The sequence below is a fragment of the Cyprinus carpio genome, chromosome A2 (assembly GCF_018340385.1).
Source record: "Cyprinus carpio isolate SPL01 chromosome A2, ASM1834038v1, whole genome shotgun sequence".
NCBI lineage: Eukaryota > Metazoa > Chordata > Actinopteri > Cypriniformes > Cyprinidae > Cyprinus > Cyprinus carpio.
Genome location: NC_056573.1, coordinates 7,022,761 through 7,046,080, shown reverse-complemented (window position 1 = coordinate 7,046,080; position 23,320 = coordinate 7,022,761). Strand labels below are relative to the sequence as shown.

Below are 23,320 nucleotides of genomic sequence, written 5' to 3'. Positions count from 1 at the left end.
ACACACATCACCCAAATCTAATAAAAAAAATTAACACATATATATATATATATATGGAATTCTAAAGTATGTTACAGAAATAAGTAAAAATGAGTTTATATTTGGTAGTAATTTTTATGCTAATCATGCTAATTTGAAAACCACAAAAATAAAATGTCTATATGCATTACTGTAATGAGAACTTGGGTGGAAATGTGCTTAATTGTCCTCAAAATAACATCACAAAATGTCCTACAAATGTCTTGTATTATCTTCTTATTTGATTTTGTGTGTTTGTGAAATATATCCATTAATGGAGCAATTTAACAAATATTAATTTCTTAAATTTCAGATCTTAAGAATGATGACAGATATCGACAGCATAAGTTTAGGATTTAATAGTAGCCACTCAGATACAGCTTTCGGACAATTAATATCGACAAATGACTTCACGTCCTTCTATACATTAAATAATGCCTTGAATGTACAGTACACATGAGGCAGCAGGATTTAATTGATCTGATTTCCTTTTACATAGCATTTTTAAACAAGACAGCCATTGATGTGTTTAAATGTGCACCTAATTGTTTGCATCTCCATGCAACCCAACGGCACAGCTATGCAGCACAAATAAAAATGAGGAATCGATTTTCTTGCCAGCATAATGTGCCACATCATTCCTATTAGCGTGCATTCTGTTTAGATTTAGCTTGTCAAATCATTTTCGAACAAAGAAAATGTTCATGAATGCCAGAATAATCATACCCCTCTGGAATAAATAACATTTAGTGCAGGAACGTGTTCTTTAAGTACTAGTACATTCAAATACATATCGAACATCAGAGCTGAAGCATGCACGCTTTTGAATCTACAGTACAGTTCTTTCCTGAGACTACGTAGCATTTAGTATCCCTTCATACCCAAAACATGAAGATTTCATCCACTAAGACAACATGATCTTTCATTTTCTTAATTGAGGCAGTACCTCAAAAATATCTAGATGCAGTGGAATTCATTTTCGGTGTACACAAATCATGTTCTATTTGGCTTGGGCGAAGCAAAATCTGTCATGAACTTAGCTGCACATAGAAATCAAATGCATTAATGGACTGTTAAAGTGTGCCTTAAGTCTACTTGGTTTCTAGTGTCAAGAGGAAGTGGATATGTATGATATATACAAAGAAAGCACACTGGATGATGTTTAATCCGTCCATCTGCTATAAAAACAGTCATAAAGGGTATAGAGAGTGTGGGAGAAGTGTGTATACTGAGGTGAAGCTGTAGGTGAAACAAAAGTGAAGTGCAAAATAATAAGTTTTCTAGGTCCCCTTGTGGTCTAGCAGCATCTCAGCACAACTACACGGAGCGCGTCTCCACTTCGATCTTCTCCTCTGTTTGAGAAGTTTCGGCCTCCTGATGGCTGACACTGGGCCGCACGGTCACCACTGGCCCTCCTCCGTAGATGGAATGGAGGAAGTTCCAGGTCTCTTCAGATATCTGACCTGAATCAGCACCTGTTGAAGCAGAGAAGAAGCAAAACGCATGTTTTTTGAGCAAACGTGTTAATGATAGATACTTGATCAAGTACACTACTGAATTTAGGGCTGCACGATAAATCATATTTTAATCATGATTTCTGCTTCTTTTGATGAATTAAGCATACAAACTGCAATATTGGCAAGGTTTTTTTTTTTATTATTTATTTTGTCTCCACAAGCATTTAAATATTAAGAGCTTAAAACCCCAATCAGAACTTGGATTTTGAAGAATGTTGGTATCCAAATACAGCTGACGGTACCCATTGACTTCCATAGTATGGAAAAAATACTATGGAAGTCAATGGCTACCATCAACTGTTTGGTTACCAACATTCTTCAAAATATCTTTTTCTGAGTTCAACAGACAAACAAACTTGAAATATCCTTTTAAGAGGATTTGGAATTATTTTAATACTAAGAATTTTACAGTTTTAGCTTTTGAGAGAAGCTTCTCAAGGCAAAATACCCTTGTACCCTTGTAATTGTGATCAGTTTAACCATTATTGTGCACTTATAACTGAAACATAAAGCTAATATTGACCTGATTTACTTTCCTAAAAGGACAGTTTGGTCAAAAATTACTTAACTTCATGTTATTTAACTTTACAAATATTTTGAGGAACTTCAGCTTGGTAATACACCATATTAAGGAAGCAAAATGGGTTATGATTTCTGTTTTATGGTAACTTTAAAAGAAAACAAATGTAAAAATAAAAATACCTGGCTTTAATGTGATGTGTCCATTTTTATTTACAGCAATCTTGGAATTATCAATTGGTCCTGATGGGTCTGAAAAACACAAGACCATCCATCAACAAAAACACACCAAATACCCCAAACAAACGTGGAAAGCAAACAAAATCTATAATGAAATTCTTTAAGAACTCCTTAGTCATCAATAACTGCAGGACATAATGCTTATATTCAATTTCAAACTTTCAGATACTTTAGAAGTATCAGCAGCAGGGATGAGAAATGACTTACCAATGTCCTTGCCTTTGACAAAGCCTTCCCATTCCCGGAACCATTGCATGCTGATACAATATATCACCACAGGAGACTCCTCCTCCTGAAACGCCTTATTGAGCTACACGAAGGACAGAAGAGATGGGGAAAGAGAAAAAACACATGAAGGGAAAGAGAAAGATACCATTACCTGAATGTTTCTTCGTAAAATATCATCCTACCTCACTGCAGCCAAACAAACAATTACATGAAAAACTACATTGCTGTCTACAGCTTACAATAGCGACTGCTTCCTATAGGGCCATTCACACAGAACGTGTTTTTGCATTCTATAATTTTTCTATGTGAACTTGCACTAGTCAGAGACCTTTGATCACTGCATTCGCGAGTTTTTTTTATACAGTCTAACAATTCATGTTAATTTAGTCATTTTATAGTACAAGTAGTGCGAGTGGTGGGTTCACTAGAAATGCATCCACATTATTACATTCTTATTTTTGGTAATTTCATATTATGGCCAATAACTGATAAGTGTTGGATATTACCATTCTCTATTACTCTATCTACATAAAAATAAAACACTAAAATCAATTGTTACAAGTGAATTTAGGCATCACAACAATATAATGTACAGTATGAAGATGTTATATTCATTTTGAGAAAAGACCTTTAACAGGGTGGTTAAATTTTTAGCGATTTTAAAAATTAACGTTAATCTAAATTTACAAAATATGGAAATGAGAATAAATCAATAAATACATCTATCAGCTGATAAACAATATGGTACCAATATATTGTGCATCCCTAGCAAAAATCCAATGAGTACCAGAATGACGTACTTGTTGAAATGGAAAAAAATGGAGAGTGATGTAGCTTTACCTTTTTTTTTTTGGCAAATCTTGGAATGAATAAAAAAAATTCATACTGTAGATAAAACAATTGATTTTAGCTTTTAATTTAAATATCAGCCACTTAGATGTTATTAATCATAAGAAGAAAATAATTATTGGCTTCGGGGCTATATCAACAAATTCACTGATAATAATCTATAATGGAAATAGTGGATGACGAATTTGATTGATCAATTATGTTTGTGCACTGTGAAGTGAAAACCAATCACAGCTCTTTACACTAGGGAATAATGCATTTTTTTATGAAGAAAACGCATATGAAAAATAGCAGAGGTCACAGTGTGAGCTGCTGTGGGAAAAGTGTACAATCCAAGAAGGCTTTATATTAAACTCTTCTTATCCGATTAATCAAAGTTATAATCACAGACTAATGAATAATCAAAATAATTGTTAGTTGCAGCCTTATTGGTATCAGATTTTAATATGGGTGCATAACGACTTAAAATTCCATATTATCAGTAATTAGGCCTTAACTTGAACTAAGCAAAGCATCTCTGGCTGAAATCAAGTACTTTTGTCCTCATGCTTTAATAATGAGCACAATTTGGGAGTCTGGGGGGCTGGGGGGGCACACTTCTGACCTCATTCTGAGAGGGTGTTTGTGGTGGTGGTGATGGAGGGTGTGTGTGTGTGTCTGTGCACAGATAACAGTGCAGGCGTTAGACCAACCCAAAACAATGAAGACTCTTTTCACTCTACATATCTCTTTAGGGGCTGTTTACACCACAACATTTTTAGCCAAGAACGAGCACTGTTATCCTTTCCATGTAAATACCCATTACGGGAATCTTTGAAAACGGTGACATCATGCATCAGTATGTGTTAGGTATGTGGACACGTGCAGTACGTGCCGATTTTAAAGGCAAGAGCGAACAAACAAACACAACAAAGGCGGAGTACATGGTAGTGTTGTTGCTGCTCAAGAGTTTGCTAACGCTTTTTCAGCAAAGTGTGGATTTACTTCACCAATATTACAACCAACAATGGAGATGCATCATATACATCATATACACTCACCTAAAGGATTATTAGGAACACCATACTAATACTGTGTTTGACCCCCTTTCGCCTTCAGAACTGCCTTAATTCTACGTGCCATTGATTCAACAAGGTGCTGAAAGCATTCCACAAAAACCATCACCCATATTGATAGGATAGCATCTCGCCGTTGGTGGAGATTTGTGGGATGCACATCCAGGCCACGAAGCTCCCGTTCCACCACATCCCAAAGATGCTCTATTGGGTAGAGATCTGGTGACTGTGGGGGCCATTTTAGTACATTGAACTCATTGTCATGTTCAAGAAACCAATTTTAAATGATTCGAGCTTTGTGACATGGTGCATTATCCTGCTGGAAGTAGCCATCAGAGGATGGGTACATGGTGGTCATAAAGGGATGGACATGGTCAGAAACAATGCTCAGGTAGGCCCTTGCATTTAAACGATGCCCAATTGGCACTAAGGGGCCTAAAGTGTGCCAAGAAAACATCCCCCACACCATTACACCACCACCACCAGCCTGCACAGTGGTAACAAGGCATGATGGATCCATGTTCTCATTCTTTTTACGCCAAATTCTGACTCTACCATCTGAATGTCTCAACAGAAATCGAGACTCATCAGACCAGGCAACATTTTTCCAGTCTTCAACTGTCCAATTTTGGTGAGCTCGTGCAAATTGTAGCCTCTTTTTCCTATTTGTACTGGAGATGAGTGGTACCCGGTGGGGTCTTCTGCTGTTGTAGCCCATCCGCCTCAAGGTTGTGCGTGTTGTGGCTTCACAAATGCTTTGCTGCATACCTCGGTTGTAACGAGTGGTTATTTCAGTCGAAGTTGCTCTTCTATCAGCTTGAATCAGTCTGCCCATTCTCCTCTGACCTCTAGCATCAACAAGGCCTGCCGCATACTGGATGTTTTTCCCTTTTCACACCATTCTTTGTAAACCCTAGAAATGGTTGTGCGTGAAAATCCCAGTAACTGAGCAGATTGTCAAATACTCAGACCGCCCCGTCTTGCACCAACAACCATGCCACGCTCAAAATTGCTTAAATCACCTTTCTTTTCCATTCTGACATTCAGTTTGGAGTTCAGGAGATTGTCTTGACCACGACCACACCCCTAAATGCATTGAAGCAACTGCCATGTGATTGGTTGATTAGATAATTGCATTAATGAGAAATTGAACCGGTGTTCCTAATAATCCTTTAGGTGAGTGTAATCTTCACTTCCCTACAGGTACTGTTTACTAACAAGGCGACAGCACCAACTACTGGCCTGGTGTACGTAATGCAACGTTTTTAGCCGTTTTCGCGGAATCGTGTAAACGCGAATTGTTTTGAAAACGTTGTAGTGTATACGTGAAACTTTTTAAAAATGCAAGGGAAAAACTTTTCCGTTTTTGACTACATCGTTGTCGTGTAAATGTAGCGTTAATCTACGGTGCCATTGCAGCTCCTACCCGAACAAACATGTCCAGTTCATTCTTGCGGCGTTTCTCCAGCTTCTCAATCTCGTTCTGGCAGGTGTGGCAGACATACAAGTGATTGACAGCGGGGCCGCCTCCATACCTATTCAACAACAAGCAAACAATTAGCATTTAATAAGAACTCAACTTCCAAAGGAAGTTATAAAAAGAGTAGCGACAACTCTTACCTGCTATACATATGATCCCATACATTTTGGGGAAGCATCATAACCAGATCATCAATAAATGAGGCTTTACTAGGAGGGACACCTGTTGGAGAAGAAGAAAAACAAGAGGTCATAATTTTTAACCACTGAATAATTAGATTTTCTTCTCAAAAATGGGCATCTGTACCCTAAAAGTCAACATGAAACTGTGTGCAAGAAGATTCATAAATAATTCATAGGGAACTTTTCCTTCAAATTCATTAGACTCAGTTCAAACAAATCAGATCAAGGGGACGAGAATGCTTTGAAATGCTTTCTTGAGAGATTCACTTCTTTTTTTTTTCACTGACCTCATACTGCACTTTTTAAGTGAGAGGAAGAGAATTAAAAAAAAAAACACAATCAGTGAAAAGGATGTGGCAGCACTTGTCCTCTGTAATGCTGGTAGAATCTGCAATTCTATCTGGTATGGAGTCATATCTGTGGTGTATAAACTACTTTATAATGGGTCAAGTGGGAAAGGCCCAGATCTTAATAAGAGTGGTCCTCACCACCGTGGGCACACAGGAAGTCATGGTTGGAAATGGGTCCTGGCTCAGCAAAGGTTTTGAACTTGTTCAGCCACTGGCGGGAAATGTAGAACTGCAGGAGGCTTGGCTCCATCATGTTGAGCAGACTGGTCACCTTCCGCCTCTCCTTCTGAGTCTCATCGTTACTCTTCCTGTTGCACACACAAATGACATCAAGTGCCATTTAGCAACTGTCAACACACATGGTTCACCACAGCACTGAGATTTACCGTCAGACTCAAGGCCGTTTGTCCTGCTCAACATAACCTTGAGCTTTTCTGCCTAAAAGAACAGATGCATATTAAATCATTGTTTGTTCATCACTAATTCAGTGAAGATCCCAAGATAACAGCAGAGTGTTTGTTTGGATCATTGTCCTGATCGAAGATCCAACCACGGCTCATTATAAGATTTTTAAGAGGCAGTCAGGTTTAGATTTTTTATCTGTTGGTAATTGATATCCATGATGCCATGTATCTGAACAAGATGTCCAGGACCTCCGGCAGAAAAACAGGCCCACAACTTTAAAGGAGACCTACTAAACCTCTTTCTACAAGATGTAAAATAAGTCTCTGATGTCCCCAGAGTGTGTATGTCAAGTTTTAGCTCAAAACACACCACAGATAATTTTTTATAGTTTGTTGAAATTAGCCGTTTTTGTGTTTGTCCCTTAATGCAAATGAGCTGGTGCTCCCAACTCCCTTTTCAGAAGCGGGCGGAGCTTCAAGATCTCATGCTCCTGCATACCAATGCTGGCCTTTGCAAATAAACATTACACTATTAGTACAAGCATGTTATCTTTACAGAAAACGTACTCGGTTTAAAAGTCACTCATCTGATTGTACTGTGCATAATAAATGCATGTTTATGAATTACACAGACGGGGAGCATGCGTGATAAAAATATTGACATAGCTAGTCTCATGGTGCCTTTTTGTGCTATCACAAACTTTATAAGTCACACTTGTGATTATGAGCTCGACAAATTCAAGTGGTCTACTTCACATTGGTTTTAGAGTCACAGTTTCTGTACGGTTTGGTATGTGCTATGTATAGGGACAAACTATACTGTTAAATAAAAATAAAGAAAATAAGAATAGTCTATCTAACTACAAGCAACAGCAAAAATAAATACAAAAGAGTAAAGATACAAATAAATTAAACAGTGATTTTCAGTTTTTTTTTTTAGGTAGGTCTAACATTAATTTTTAGTTACAGAAATTGAATAAAGTAATGAAATGTAAAACAGCATTGCATATTTGACTGTATAAATTAAAGATTCATCTTTATAAAAGTTACAAAAGCTATTCAATCAAGAGCAGTGAGTGACTTCTTTGTTATTGCTGTTTGATTAATATTAAGAAAGTGCTGTCACTTTAAGACACTGTGTAAGTATGATCAGCGTAGCGCCATTTTGGCAAATCTGAGCAGTACGAGTCTGAGAATCCTTATGGCTCGGCTGACACAGAAGAGTATACACCACCTGCGTACTGCTCAGATTGCGTTATGCTGATTTGGAGAGACACAGAGGAGAGGAATTGTTGAATAAAGTCGTTATTTTTTTCTTCATGTACAAAAAGTATTTTCGTCGCTTCATAATGTTACGGTTGAATCACTGATGGCAGATGGAGTATGCTTTTCATTCTTTCCTGGACCTTGACACTGTTACTTATTTGGCAGTCTATGGGACAGTCACAAGCCTCCCTGTTTTCATCCAAAATATCTTAAATTGTGTTCCGAAGATGAACGAAGCTTTTACAGGTTTGGAACGACATGGGGGTAAGTGAATAATGACAAAATTTTCATTGAGTTATCCCTTTAATATTTGCGCGTGTTCTGAGGCGCGGGTTTGCACGCTTCGGATGAGCGCACGCACAAATCTTTTCACTGCACACGCAAGCTCGCGTCCTCTGGCTCATAAAATGTTTAAACTGGCAAAGCTTAAATGAGTTTAGTTTAAACACAGATATCAACGTGTGCTGTTCAGGTCTCACCTGTGTGCATACGCCTCGGCACCCGGGTGATGACGGAATAAATGACTGCTCATATTCCAGCATTCGCATTGAACAAGAGTGAGTGGTTTTTCCATGTTTTTTTTCCCATCTCTGCTGTTGTAATGTATTGTGAAGCCAGAATGCGCATCCATCAACAGAAACATACATAGCCGAACCCTGTTTGTTTTACGTGTTATTTATAGCAAACCATATTACAGATGCATTGTCAAATTTAAGTTATACTGCAGTCCTAGTGCGTGCCGAAATGTGTGTGGAGAACTGTTTAATTTTTTTCTGCAAACCATTCCACCCCTACTTGATACCCTCTCAAACAACATGCGGTGACGTAGGGGCTGTCTGATTTGATTTTATTAATTTTTTTGGCTTTCAGGCCCCAAGACTCAATTAAAGGGTTAGTTCACCGAAAAATGTAAATTATGTCATTAATGACTCACCCTCATGTCGTTCCAAACCCGTAAGACCTCTAAAAAAGCTGAATAAAGTCGTAAATTTTGTTATTTTTGGACCAAAATGTATTTTCGATGCTTCAACAAATTCTAACAGACCCTCTGATGTCACATGGACTACTTTGATGATGTTTTTATTACCTTTCTGGACATGGACAGTATACCGTACATACATTTTCAGTGGAGGGACAGAAAGCTCTTGAACGTAACACAGTTAAAACATTTTTTTTTTTTTTTAAGGAATGTTATGAATCATTAATAATATTTAATTGTAATTAATTTTAATACATTAAAACTAAATTATAATATCATAAAAATTTCTTGTTACTTAAAATATGATAATATTTATATGGTTATAAGTTTATAGGTTGTTTTTGTAAGGTTATAAGGCAGGGAGGTTAATAGCATTAGGATTAGGAATAATAAATGTATATTGGTACTTCATATCTTCATATCTGTTTATGTTTGTTTGTGTGTGTTCTTACTTGTAAAAGAGCACATATGCCTCAGCATTTTGAACACAGGACTCAGACACCTCAGTTACGCTCTGGTCATCAAACTCGTACCACAGCTGGTTCAGCTCATTCCGACAATAGGCAATATAGTGGCCACCTTGAACAAAGCAAAAATCACATTAAATATTTACGTTTTGTCGGAGACGTAACCACACACTATGACACACTAGCTGTGGCGCTCAAGTATGCAATTTCAGTGTGAGTCCGAATTGATCATTTTCCTGATCCCACTGCCACATCTTATTTTTTCCCTGTGTTTTGCTATATTACTGAATTAATATTAGTGGCACAAAAAGACTACAACTTCACCACCTGAAACCACATACATACCTCTTAATTAAAATAAATCACATTCATTTATTATATTATTCATGAAATTATTTATAGACAATAAATAAAAATAATAAGAATCATTTTTATTTTAAAAAATAATTACTTTTTTTAAATAATATAATAATATGAACAATAATAATTTATATTACAATGTGTAACTGCTGTAAATGATATATGACGTTATGCTTTTATTACCGTGTCCTTCGTCTAAAAGACTTACTGCTGGCAGTGCCGTGGTGACAGATGACTGACAGTAGGTCGTATGAGGTGGTGTGGGCGGGGCAGTCCTTGGCCAGGAAGGGCTGCATTTCGAGGCCTTCCAAAGGGAAGGACACATGAGTGCTGATTTTGGTGGAGAACATAAGTTCGTGTCTGAAGCGCTTGAGGTGAATGCACAAAATCTGTTTGAGAGACAGAGAATTTTAACAAAGCAGAAAATCTAAGTTTGCTGTCAGATTCTAACAGTAAAGATAGAAAAAACCTGCCATGTCTGTTCATATAAAAACTACTTGGGCAATGTTTACAGCATGACTGTGTGTAGTACTACCATCATGGTGGTCCAGTAAAATACTTTTGGCCATTTTACAGATGTACTGAACAATCATCAGATCTAACAACTCCCACAGGATGGCTGCTCTTGCCATTACAGGTCCCTGAGCAAATTTACCAGATGGCAGCAGATATTATTTTTTTGAAGGCATTCCTAGTCTCTCTCCAAACATAAATCCACTGGATGTAGAAAACAGATGACTCACCAGAACCTATTACCCATTATATTACTATTATTGCTCAAGGGTCTAAGATTGGTTTTCCTTTCAGGCAGACTACAGAACAGGCCAAGACATTGTGGACTTCATTTGTGGTGTTTATATTTTTTTGTGTACTTCCTATAAGCTAATGTAAATCTGATGTTTTTCAAAATCTGGAAAATAATCATGTGGCGCCTGATCGGTGTTCCTACCTCTGGCAAACCCTGAACTTTGCAGAATTTGACTCCATTCCGTAACCTAAAAATCAAATAGTCAACATTAACACTTTCATTTCTGCAACCAATCATCTTCAATATATTCTCCAACAAGTTAATACTCACTTCTTGCATTTTTCACAGCTGTACATATTGTCTCCTAAAAAAAAAAAAAGCACAACCTGTAAGAATTACAGCACTGATATGTTAAACATTAACACAGAATTCAATAAAGATTTCCATATTCATCTTCTTTTTCTAGATCTGACACTCAAAACAGCACAATCAGCTATTGATTAGTTTTGGTTTTAGAGCAAAATTTCAATTTTGAGAGAGGGGGAAAAAAATCAAACCTTTTAGTTCATCCCTTGCAAAAAAGGCAGCCAGACAGTCCTGCAGTGTGACCACAGGCCCCCAGAACCAACTAAAAATCAATGAGCAGAAATAAACAGTGAGGGTCATTCAAAAGAAACATATCAAAGCCTCTTCTACACAGAGATTCTAGAAAATACTCGGATAATATGTCCTGGGATCGTTTGATTTTGGTTCATTCACACTGGCAGTGATTTTCTGGAATCTGTGCATGCATTCACACACATTCCGTAAAGACCCCTTAAAGACACGTGACGTTAGGATATGACGTGTAATGTCACGACTCATGAGTACAGTTTCATTAAGCTGGTGAACAATCTCAGCTTGAGCCCAGATAGCGCAGAGCTCCCTGATCTCTGCTTCATTCCAGTTTGTGCACATTTTTTTTGTATCATGAACACTGATCTGCCTTCAAACCACTCTGTAATAGAGTCGCATGATAACGTGCATCATCACTACGACACACCCTTTACAGCATTGGTCCTGGCTTTTGTTCACACCGGCCTTGTTCCGGGACTGATCCCGGCAATGTAGGTCCTCATCACAGATCGTTCCCGGGACGTGTTTACGTTCACACAGAAGGCACTCTGGCAATTTTCCAGATTTCTTATTTCTATCTTTTTCTACATGCTTAAATACTTGCAAATGACTGAATTAAATTATATGGACATAACGACTCAAGGCAGCACTTAATATACCCTTGTGCACCTAATTTTATTGAATTTGCATTTGTAGTGTACTTCAAATCTTAAAAGTGTATATATATATATATATATATATATATATATATATATATATATAGATATATATATATATATATATATATATATAAAACAATGTATAAACAAACTGTACTTGCAGTAATATAATGCTAATAAAATAAATAGACACTAAAGTGTACATAAAGAGAGTACACTTTAAAGACTGGTTCTTAACAGACTTAAGTACACTTTTATAATGCACTTTGTAGTAATGTCAAATTAAACGTTTCACTTAAATTACATTTTAAATAGTTTTAATAACCTTGTCATGCTTTAAAATACATACTAACATAGTAAAGCACATTTTTAACTGTGGTTTGTAATTTAATATTACAATAAAAGTTAGCATATTTTAAATCTACATTTTAAATATTGAAAATGTGTAATTACAAATAAATTAACATACAAAGAATTTACTTAAAGTACAGTTTACCATAAATGCTTGTCAATGCATTCTGTAAACTTCAACCATATTTCAAATATAATAAAATGAAATCATGAAATTATATTAAAAATGTACTTAAATCCTGCTGAAGTGGGTCAAAAACACACTCTCAACTAACTGCATTTAATCTAAATGTAAACTATAATACATTTTCATTTACTTGCAATAAATATTCAGTTCACACTTATTTCCAGAATAAGGACTCTTTTTATAAGTATGCTTAACTGTACTTTTTTTTTTTCACAAGGGTACACTCTCACATAAGACAAATGTCAACATAATACCTCTTTATATATTCCATGACGAAAGCAATCCAGCCTTGAGCGGCGTAGGCTTCTCCACACGAACCAGCCTTGACTAGAGCCGTCTGGTGGGAGGAAGAGTGCAGCTTGGCAAGGTCCTCTTTCCCTGGGATGGGCAGAGAGATGTCCTGGAAGTTCTCCAAAGTCACTGAAACCTGAGAAAGGAAGGACAAGTTACAGAGGAGCTTAATTTAAAATGTTAATCTGTAGGTGCACGTACAGTCTAAAACAAAGCCATTCAAACAACAGCAAAATAACTCATGTAACACAACTTTCATCATGATGACAAGTTTTGTTCATCTTCTTCTATTATTACTGATAGTTTTTTTTTTTTATATGCAAGTGATGTTGATTAAAAATGACTTACGTTTGTGATTGAACTAAGTGAAAAAAGCTGAACATCACTAAACTTAACTGAACCATTTTGAACCAGTGGGTTAATTGGTACTGAAATGTGCCCTGTACATATTCATATCTGATTAATCAGCTATATCCACCACATCAACAAAATATTAGAACTTGCATCTGCAATGACAATGAAGTAAACATTAAAAATGTGATACATTTTTCTAATAATTATCAAACCATTTAAAATAATTTTGCATATTATCATAAAAAAATTATATTAAATACAATATATACTTGTGTATGGCTTTAAATTATTTATTTTTAAGTCTCTTTTGCTTAGCAAGGCTGCATTTATTTGATCAAAACTACAGTAAAAAAACAGCAATAATGTGAAAATAACATACAATTTAAAATAACTGGTTTCTATTTTAAAGGTACAGTAGGCAGTTTTTGAGAGGCTAGCAATAGCAAGATATCCACAAAAACACAAAACCCCAAACTAACTACAAACCAAACCCAAAACCAACCCAAAACACAAAAAACATCAAAGTGCACAAGAACACCAAAAGTGTAACCAGAGACACAATGAAAGTCAGAGCTGGTGGAGGGTTGAATGCAATGCTGCAGATTTGCTCATGTCTCAGTCACCAGTGAGAAAACATTACAGTACAAAGCGCATAATATTACAATAATAATGCCTTCCATTCTCACTTGGTCTGCAATAGTGTAACAGAAAGTGCTGACGAAGTATATTATCTACACAAACAGGGTGCGCGGAGGTATGCAAATACATACATTAACAGACAGCCTGAGGAATATGATTGGACAAACATTTTATGATCCTAAACCTTCCACAGATGATCAATTTAGAACACTTAACTTAATGATTGCTATCAGGATGTAGACAGACTTTCAACCAGCATAACAAAAATGTTTTTAAACCAAATCACCTTGTTGCCTTTAACACATTTTAAAATGCAATTTATTCCTTTAATAAATCTTCAGCATCCTCCCATTTTCACAAGATTCTCCAGAAACCATTTTAATATGCTGATTTGGTGCTCACAAAACATCTTTTACGATTAAAAAAAAAAAACGGTTGTACTAAATGGTTTGTAGAACCCATAATAATTTTTTGCAGTTCAAAAGAACTGCATTTATTTGAAATTGAAATCTTTTGTAACGTTAATGTCTTTATGGCCACTTTTGATCAGTTTCTTTACTCCTTGATAATTAAAAAAGTATTAGTTTAAAATATAAAAATAAAAAACATGTATATGCTAATTTAGTCAAAAGTAAAAATAAAACTATGTGTAAAAATTACACTGTATGAGTAAAAACAATCATTTGATCTTATTTATTTTATATTCATTTGACTATCTTTTATTCATTTAATACTTATAGGAGCTCTCACTCAAAGAATAATTTGCTTTAATGATAGCATATTCACACTCAGTCCTCCGTCAGTTTTAAGTACCTTTCTCTGCAAAGGTTGTCTGGGGGCATTCACTTTGATTATAAAAGTGAGGTTGTCTGGGGGCATGTCTGGGTGAAGAACACACAGATCACTCACCCTGTCACAGGTCAGGCACTGAACTGAGCTGACAATGGTGCCGTCGAACACTTCAGAAATGATACTGTGATATTTCCTCTGCCGCTTACTCTTTGGTGGGGTGAACGAGGGTACTGTCAACACATCACAACCATTTAGAATCAATGTCAAATCTGTTTCAGTTCATGTGATGTTCACAACAATTTAATTAATTCTAGTGATGCACTGAAATTTCGGCAACAGCAAATAGTTTTGCAAGGCTCTTTAATGTGTCATCATGACAGATCACTGTAGTGCCTCAATTCAAGCAGCCCATGAACCGATCATCTCTTCCTCTTTAGTAGTTACAGCATGAAATAAACATTAATGGACATCAGAAGGTGAGTATGACTTACTGAAATGTATTGTGTCTAATGTAATCACTCAGTCAGGTTTTAAATGCAGAAATATGTTAATAAAACAGCTTGCAAACTGTGTCACGTAACGTTACATTTGCCTCTTAAGCCATTCAAAGTCCATAAACTCAATAGTCAGAAAACAATAATTATAGAGGAACATTTAGCTAAAAATAACAACTAAACCACTAAACATAAAACTTAAACTTAACAACTACCTTACTAAATATTAATGAGCAGGAAATTATGAGTTAATTGAGGCAGAAGTTTCAATAGTAGTAAATAGTGAGAATTGGTACCCAAACTAAAGTGTGATCAAACTGCCTTATGTCCAATTTAAATGTTTGTACAACTCAATTTTTATTTGGAGTGTTGAATATCAAATTCAATCAATTAAAGGGATACTCCACCCCAAAATGAAAATTTTGTCATTAATCACTTACCCCTATGTCGTTCCAAACCCGTAAAAGCTTTGTTCGTCTTCAGAGCACAATTTAAGATATTTTGGATGAAAAGACTGACCCAAGTCATTATCCTATTGACTGCCAAGTAAATTGCACTGTCAAGGTCCAGAAAGTATGAAAGACATCGTCAGAATAGTCCATCTGCCATCACTGGTTCAATCAGAATTTTATGAACCGACGAGAATACCTTTTGTACGTGAAAAATAGGGCTGAGGGAATTTCCCTTGCGGTAATTTTCAATAGCGCGGTATGCGGTATTATCGCCATATATATTCAGAAAACAATGAAAATGAAACCAAATAGCGTTGCAACAGGAAGTGAAGTACACAGAAGAAAATGACAAAAATTTAATTTTTCTTTTTCAGCCAAGTACAGTTAAGAATTTTCATTTCAGTGCATCACTAATTAATACCTTTAATTAAAGTACATAACCCCCAAACTGTCCCAAGGAGAATCCAACTAAAATTCTGGTACCTTTCTTGTGAGTAGAGCTCAGGCTTGGCCACATTGAGGATTTGGGAGGACTGCTGGACAGTCTAGATGTGACACCCTCATTTCCACTGGGACTCTGTGGTCTGATGGTACTGCTGACATGGATTTCAGGGTTTGAATCTGAACAAGGTGGAAACAAACAAGTCAGTCAATAAAAGCAAACAACCACTGCCCACAATGGATTTCAAATATGGTCCCGATATCCTTTAAGCAAAATTGAAGAATGAACGTGTGTGATGTCATTTTAAACAAAATCTGGCCAAAATTAGGGTCTTTTGCAGTTCATTTCAATGGTTCGAAACAGCTTGTAAGTGCAAGCTTTCTGTCAAGGTTAAACATTAGTAAAAACATGAAAACACTGGAATTGCAGAATTGCAGAGCTGGTGCAAACATAACCATATCCATGAGATCAAATGCCTTCAGAATATTCACACAGTATACCAAACTTTTTACCTCTAAGCAAAAAAAAAAAAAAAAAAAAAACCCTTCACTGTGAGTTTATTGGAGACTGTAAGGCTGTTCGTTTACATGTTGCACAGAAGTAACAGTCTTGCATTTACCAGAATTTCGGCCCTGAGCTCTAATGGCTCCTTGGCTGCTGATAATTGGCCTTGACTCATTGGTGGTGTCTACGTCTTTATCCAGGTCGCCATGGGAACCGGCACGGTACAGATTGTTGATGAGATTCTTCTCTTTCTGCCAATCTCGGTTGTTTTGGTTCTGCTCTGAAATCAGCATCTCAGCTTCGTTAATGTCTTCTGGGACTTTGGGACCTTCGTTATCAGCACGATCACTGCTGCCGCAAGACTCGCAGGTCTGGAAGTCGTCTGATTGGCTGTGGTTGTCCTCGTCGGGACAGTCATCCATGGCGACAGCCTGGTTTGGGTCCTCAGGTTCAGGAATGGGCTCCTTGAGCTCCTCGTGGAGTTGGTCCATCAGACAACGCAGGAACTCTTGGGAGTCCTTAGTACAGAGACAGAATTTAATTAATGTTTATTACGAATATTTAATAAACTCTCCAAAGACCAAAACTAAGTTCACACCACAACTAAAGCAATAGAGACACAAAGAAAAAATATAATTGGAATCACAATAAAAAAACACACATCCAACCAGAATAAACATAAAAAGACTGTTAGCCAATCAGAATCCACCTGACTTTAAAGACCTTCAGCATTTAAAGTGAAGATGAACTTTACAGATATCGCTACAGTAATCATTTTAGTATTGTTCTTGGTGGGAAGGGGTTACTCTTTAAAGGTAATGTTTATGTTACGCTGGTCAATATTGCAGTATCTTGGACTTACACTGCCACCTAGTGGTGTGGTTGCAGCATTACACAATATCAAACATTTCTAGCTCTTGGAACACATTATTTTATGATGCCCCGCAAATGACATGTTTGAAAAAATAGATATAGTGGCCACTAATACATTCCTATGATTTATTTATTTGTGGCACCATTTTTTTTAATTTGTTCCCTTGTTTTATCTTAATTTAATTTATCTGAAAACCACAATTTAATTCAAATGATGGAACAAATTATTGCATTTTGGGAGCGAATTCTTAATTCACGGGTGTAAGATAAGAGTATGTACATACTGGCCAGAAAATGATGACAGTATTTAAATTTTTACGGTGAACTTTGTCTTGATTTACATTTGTCTTGTTGACTTGTCCATTAAACTCTGCAGTCAGAACCTGACACATTGACAATCACACACTTTTTGGCCAAATGTTTCTAAGCATTATCAAAAGAATGTAACATGCAAGGAGGCTCCCTTGTATGCTGCAGATTAGCCAGGGACCCGCAGGGACCCCATGACCATAGGAACAGCTGAAGCTTATCAGAACGGCGTTCAAAATTGCTAGCCGGGCATCCCAAGGCTATTGTGTCTTCCAGTCGGGCTACCAAAATGTATCACCTCTCTGCTGGACGGGCTGTCTTGAATAGTGATATAAAAATTCTTCCTTGATTTGCCTTGTTCACTCACTTGTAGGAGTGAAATGGATCGTAGTTGACCATTTGTTACATGTTTCTGAGTCTCGCCGATTGAAACAATCAAGTATTTAAACCATTCAAGCACATGAAGATGCGAAAGAGAACTCTATGAAGGGCCATACAAGCCATAATTCATTCTGGCGCTCTCTCACATACATTCTCTTTTTACATTCATACACTTTTGCTCTCATAGTCACTGCTCTCATAGACACTGTCTTTTTGCTCTCATAGACACTGTCTGTGTCCTTAATGTTAATCAAACAACAAAACACAAATTTAACAAAGATTAATCTTTGTCAAACCTACAGGTCTATTTGAAGAAAACAATACAATCACTGTAGTTTTCGATCATGCTGATTTGTCCACATTGAACTTTAGCCAATGTCTTTTTTATTCGATCTAATTAAATTCATTTTGGGCTACCAAAATCTAAAGAATGCCTGCCTGAAGGGCTACCAAGTATTTTTAAATTTTGCGAGCCCTGAGAACATCAGCCATTACAGACTCATCCACATGGCAACATGGCCAACTGGCATTCTAACATCCTGGTATTAAGAATCCTGGTAGGCAAACAAGTTTCCAACAACAGGACACAGCACATTAGACCAGAAGGTCATTGCTGTATTAAAAAGATGGTATTAAACAATGCCCATTTACCTTTATACTTAGTAAAGGGGATGACTTTAAAACAAGGCATTCATTGACTTTGACTGAACGTCCCCTCTACAGGAGTCCACAGTCTATCTGGTATTCATGAGAGTGAGTCTGAAAATGAGATTAATGTTTCCTACAGTCTCTGAACAGCCTATGATGACCCATTCATGTCAACGCTAATTCTCCAAATGGCCTTCCTCTTCAGCCAGGCATGACAATGGATGTATTCCACTGGCCGAAGGTGATCAAACATCTAGAGAGACTCTGAAGATTGTGCTCCATACAAGAGAACAAAATCTTTCATAATCAAGAATAAAAATGGGTCTTTTCTTAAATGCAGCTAAAGGACAATGTATCAAAAGAGAAAGTGTAAAAAAACGTGAGAATGAGGCTCTATCAGATGAAATTCCCATAGCAAGCAGGATAATTTGAGTTTGACCTCATCTGCCACTGGGCAAACTTAACAGAGGGTTTCGCCACAAACTCACACCATTGGTTGACTATGTTGGGCTGGTCAGGATGAGACTATACATAAATAATTTTTAAAAAGAATTCTTGGGCCCTATGAAATCAATTATGTTTTTTCCTTAATTCTGTGTTTTACATTTCAATGATTCTGGATACCAGTTTAAGAGTTTCACTGAATTTGAATCATCAGAAACATGTCTAATAAAATAAATAAATTCAACTTTAACACTTTAATCATTTTCAAAAAAATGCATAATAATAATAATATCGCCTTAGGAAATCTTATTTTTACACAAATTAGTTTCAATACTAGGTATGTATCAGACAATATTTAATATTACAGGATGGATGAACATTTCTCCTATTTTTACATTCAGATTACTAAGTGCCATCATCTAATCAATAAAATCATGAATAATTTAATGACACTGGAAAATGTAATCTTTAACAAACCTCAACATGAACATATTTTTTTCCATTGTACATTATAATGACGTGATGCCCAAAGTCACTTGTAGCATTTAAAGTGACTGATTTTAGATTTTAGTGTTTTATTTCAGATTTAGACAAAACAGCATCAAATCTTTTAAAATACAGTAACGTTCAAAAGTTTGGAGTCAAGTTTATTTTATTTATTTTTTTCTTTGTTTGAAAGAAGACTGTAATACTCAACAAAGCTGCATTTATTTGATTAAAAAAAAAAATAATAATAGCAATAATAAAATAAATTTTAAACAAATTAAATTAAGAAAACATACCTGTTGGGAATAACCACGAAACATTGGGTTTACAGCCTTAATGCCTTGGAACAGATTTGTAGGTACAACATAGGAATTCCTGCAATCACACAAAAGAATCGCAAAGATGAAATTGCTTCTTAAAGGGAAAAAAACCCTGAAAATTACACTGAAATAGGAAATGGCAAGAGAGGAATGTACCTGTTTTTGTGCCACAGGTCTGTGATGAGTTTCTGATAGCTTTTGCTTAGCGCTGGCTTCTTGTCTGTCTTCACCAGACCACCACAGTCCAAGAAAAACTGTGTCAATGGAGGACTAGAAGATAAACCAGAAAGGAAAAGCAAGATCAAACTAGAGCAAAGCCAGACTAAAAGAGAACAATTAGGACACTGAGATAAAAACATGACTGATTATTAGGGTTCTTACCAGTTGGAAAGCGCCTGGAGAGCTGCGTTCATGTAGCAGGTATTGCCAATGTTCTTCAGTCCAGTCAGACCTGTGAGGAGGAACAGATGACGAAGATCAGACTAACAGTGTAGAATGTAGAGCAAATCCACAGAACACCAGACATGAGAGATGAAGGACCTCTCGTCCTTAGTTCATCCTCCTCCTCAGTCTCCATGTCCAGCTCATCACAGGCTCCTGCTGGAGGAACTCTCAGGGAGGTGGGGCTCCCAGGATCTTTGAGGTCCTGAGAACCAGAAAGACAATGGAAGAAGATCAGCAACAGCACACCTTTTGCAAAGCAAGCAAATAAGTGCATCTAAACAACGTTCAGAAAATCTGCAATCTCAACATAAATCATTATAAGACTTTAATTAAACGTATTTAAAACAAAATTCCATCACCACTGATAGAATGTTCAGCATTCAAAATATAACTGACAAAAATGACATCATATTTACATACTGAATAGTGATTGGTCTTTTGTCTTACATCTGTTTGCATACTGAGACTGTGATTGGTCTTATCTTCTTTGCAAATATGTATAGTCGTGTTTACATTGCAAAGACGATGTTGTAAAATAAAGGAGGATTTTATTTCAGCACAACCAAACTTTTAATCTTTGCTTTGCATTCACAGAAAGTTGCAGAAGAGTTCTGACCGGGCTAGGGGTCTGTACTGGGGAGATGAGCTTGCCAGCGCTGGGCATCTTTACGTGTGGACCCAGTTTTCTTTCCAGGAAAACCTCCTTGGAACAAGCATAGCACCACACTCTCAAAGTGGTCAGATTCACCGTCAAGTTGTGCCGTGCCTCCTGAAAGAAAAAGGCACATTGCTTAGACATTTAAGTGAAAATAAATGAGTATCTGCAAGTTTAATGTTCAAAATGTAAATTATAAATAATAATAATAATAATAAACACAAATTTACATATCTTTAAAAAAAAGTCTCCATATGTTATAAAAAATGCAATAACTAGAGCTGCAAAATATATTTATGACCATATCAATATCAGATTCTGTAATAATAATAATAGTAATTAGTAGTAGTAGTAGTAGTAGCAGTAACATTAGCACTCATCTGAATTGGAAAATATATTTTTAAAAAATCCACAATTAATGCAGTAAACTTTTTTTATGCCAGTTACCCATTTTCAATGACTGATTTCATTTGAAGACTGTGAGTCTAGTGCGTCTAGTGGTGTAATTTTAAATCCTGTTATATAATTTTTAATTAACCAATGAATATTGCAATTGAAATCAACCAGTGAACGCCCTGCAACTGTTTTGTATGAGAAACAATAAATAAATAAAAAAAATTCACACATACTATATTTTGGCCTTTGAATAAATACTTTCATTCAAAATCCACTGGGCTGAAAATGTTTAAATGGTTTGAATGGTTTTGAATGATTTAAAACATGTCAAACTCTACACTGAAGCTTTATTGTTAACAAGTTTTTTATTAACATCTCAAAAAAAAGTATAGATTTAAAATATCTGCTGCCAGTTATTAGGCCAAAATTTCTATTTCAGTGCTTTTTACTTCCTAAATAAAGGCAGTCAGAGTGCAGAGCTCTTTCTCAACATATGAAACCTTCAATGCAACAGAAAGACTGCTGCAAGAGTGAAAACGAACCAGGGGAAATGGGAAGAGGCGACGTGAGGCCTGGGCAAGCACACAGCGGTGGCTAACGGGTCTCTACATTATTCATGTGTCTGGATTGGCTTTCACTGCAGCACTAGAACTGGTGCAACTGCAGCCAGACATGGCATTAAAACATTTATGAGAGCAGTGCCAAAATACAAACGCTGCCAAAATCTGCAACTCTGGCCATTTCAGTGATGGATCAGTTGTAATACATGCCCATATCCATTTGAACTCACAGCTCAGCAAGGATAAAATAGAAAACGCATCTACATTATAAATTGTGGTGCGCGCAGTGCACTCATGATCCTGACAGTTTACACAACTGAAAAAAGAAGCCTATATTACACTTGCTGAATGATATTCAAAAATACAGCCTTTTTTGATCTAGCGCAGCACATATGATGTGCATTTTGCTTTCAACAGCCATTTGTAAAGTAATAAGACTTGTGTCATCCCTCAATCACCATAAACTGACACAAAGACATGATTCCTATCTTCCTCTGAGCCAGGTTACAACTATTTGTTGAATTCTCTGATTTTTACATGCATGAATGATCCAAGACATTATTTTATGCCAAATCCTTATTTCAAGGATAGAATTATGGCCAGTGACAGAAGAAAATGTAAACATGACTCAGAACTTTTCTGCTACATCTGTGGATACAGACTTTGTATTTTAATTTTTTTGATGATTTGACATTACATGGAGTATTCAAATATGTCTCCCTTTTTTTTTTTTTGCAGTTTCTAAGTTAAATTAAACATATTGAATACTTCTTTTTGTCACTAAGTCCAAAACTTTTGATATTTGACTGCTTTTGTTATTTTGATTAAGTGAATTAAAGTGGAAACATATTTGAAAAGTATTCATTCATATTTGGTGAAAAAAAAATGTGATGGAAAGTTTTTTATATGCTTTTATGCAACAGTTGTATAGTTCATTTATAGCCTATGTTTAGCTTTTTACTTCTGCCGATTGCACTTAGGCTTTAAAATTCACAAATGTTGTGTCCATCTGTGAAAAGTATCTTTATGAACAAAATGTTTTAGAATCATATACTTTCATTATTCACAAAACTTATTTTCTGCAATAATCCTAAAGCCAATGGAAAAATCTTATTGGGTTTTTGACGAGGCAACAAGAGTGATGATACCTTCTGTGTTCACATACAAAAACACACCATCACCGCAGCGCTCTATCCCCACAAGCACTCTGCTAGAGGAAAACAACTTAGTGGAAGAAAAACATGGGCTGAGTTTACTTCAGCATATGCAGGTTATTGTGGCGGAAGTATAGCTGATGGCTCTGTCTTCTCTCAGTCGCTTTCACACAGACACAAGGGTGTTTTGAGAGCATTGTGGGATTTT

General features: G+C 36.2%; 1 protein-coding gene across 1 annotated transcript in view; it reads right to left on the bottom strand.

Annotated features, from left to right (window-relative positions):
* Positions 1-355: 355 nt before the first annotated feature.
* The window catches only part of LOC109083826 (ubiquitin carboxyl-terminal hydrolase 33-like), a 28,033-nt gene continuing 5,068 nt past the window's right edge, over positions 356-23,320 (bottom strand). The window contains exons 5-24 of the mRNA XM_042770849.1: positions 20,964-21,116; positions 20,444-20,549; positions 20,285-20,354; positions 20,060-20,173; positions 19,880-19,958; positions 16,558-16,960; positions 15,980-16,117; positions 14,668-14,780; positions 12,729-12,901; positions 11,220-11,290; positions 10,993-11,026; positions 10,864-10,909; positions 10,123-10,303; positions 9,540-9,666; positions 6,577-6,746; positions 6,047-6,128; positions 5,853-5,961; positions 2,502-2,604; positions 2,238-2,306; positions 356-1,493 (exon numbers count right to left, since the gene is read on the bottom strand). Coding sequence (XP_042626783.1) covers positions 1,336-1,493; positions 2,238-2,306; positions 2,502-2,604; positions 5,853-5,961; positions 6,047-6,128; positions 6,577-6,746; positions 9,540-9,666; positions 10,123-10,303; positions 10,864-10,909; positions 10,993-11,026; positions 11,220-11,290; positions 12,729-12,901; positions 14,668-14,780; positions 15,980-16,117; positions 16,558-16,960; positions 19,880-19,958; positions 20,060-20,173; positions 20,285-20,354; positions 20,444-20,549; positions 20,964-21,116 — 2,499 coding nt within the window. The 3' untranslated portion in view covers positions 356-1,335. The remainder of the gene's footprint in view (positions 1,494-2,237; positions 2,307-2,501; positions 2,605-5,852; positions 5,962-6,046; positions 6,129-6,576; positions 6,747-9,539; positions 9,667-10,122; positions 10,304-10,863; positions 10,910-10,992; positions 11,027-11,219; positions 11,291-12,728; positions 12,902-14,667; positions 14,781-15,979; positions 16,118-16,557; positions 16,961-19,879; positions 19,959-20,059; positions 20,174-20,284; positions 20,355-20,443; positions 20,550-20,963; positions 21,117-23,320) is intronic.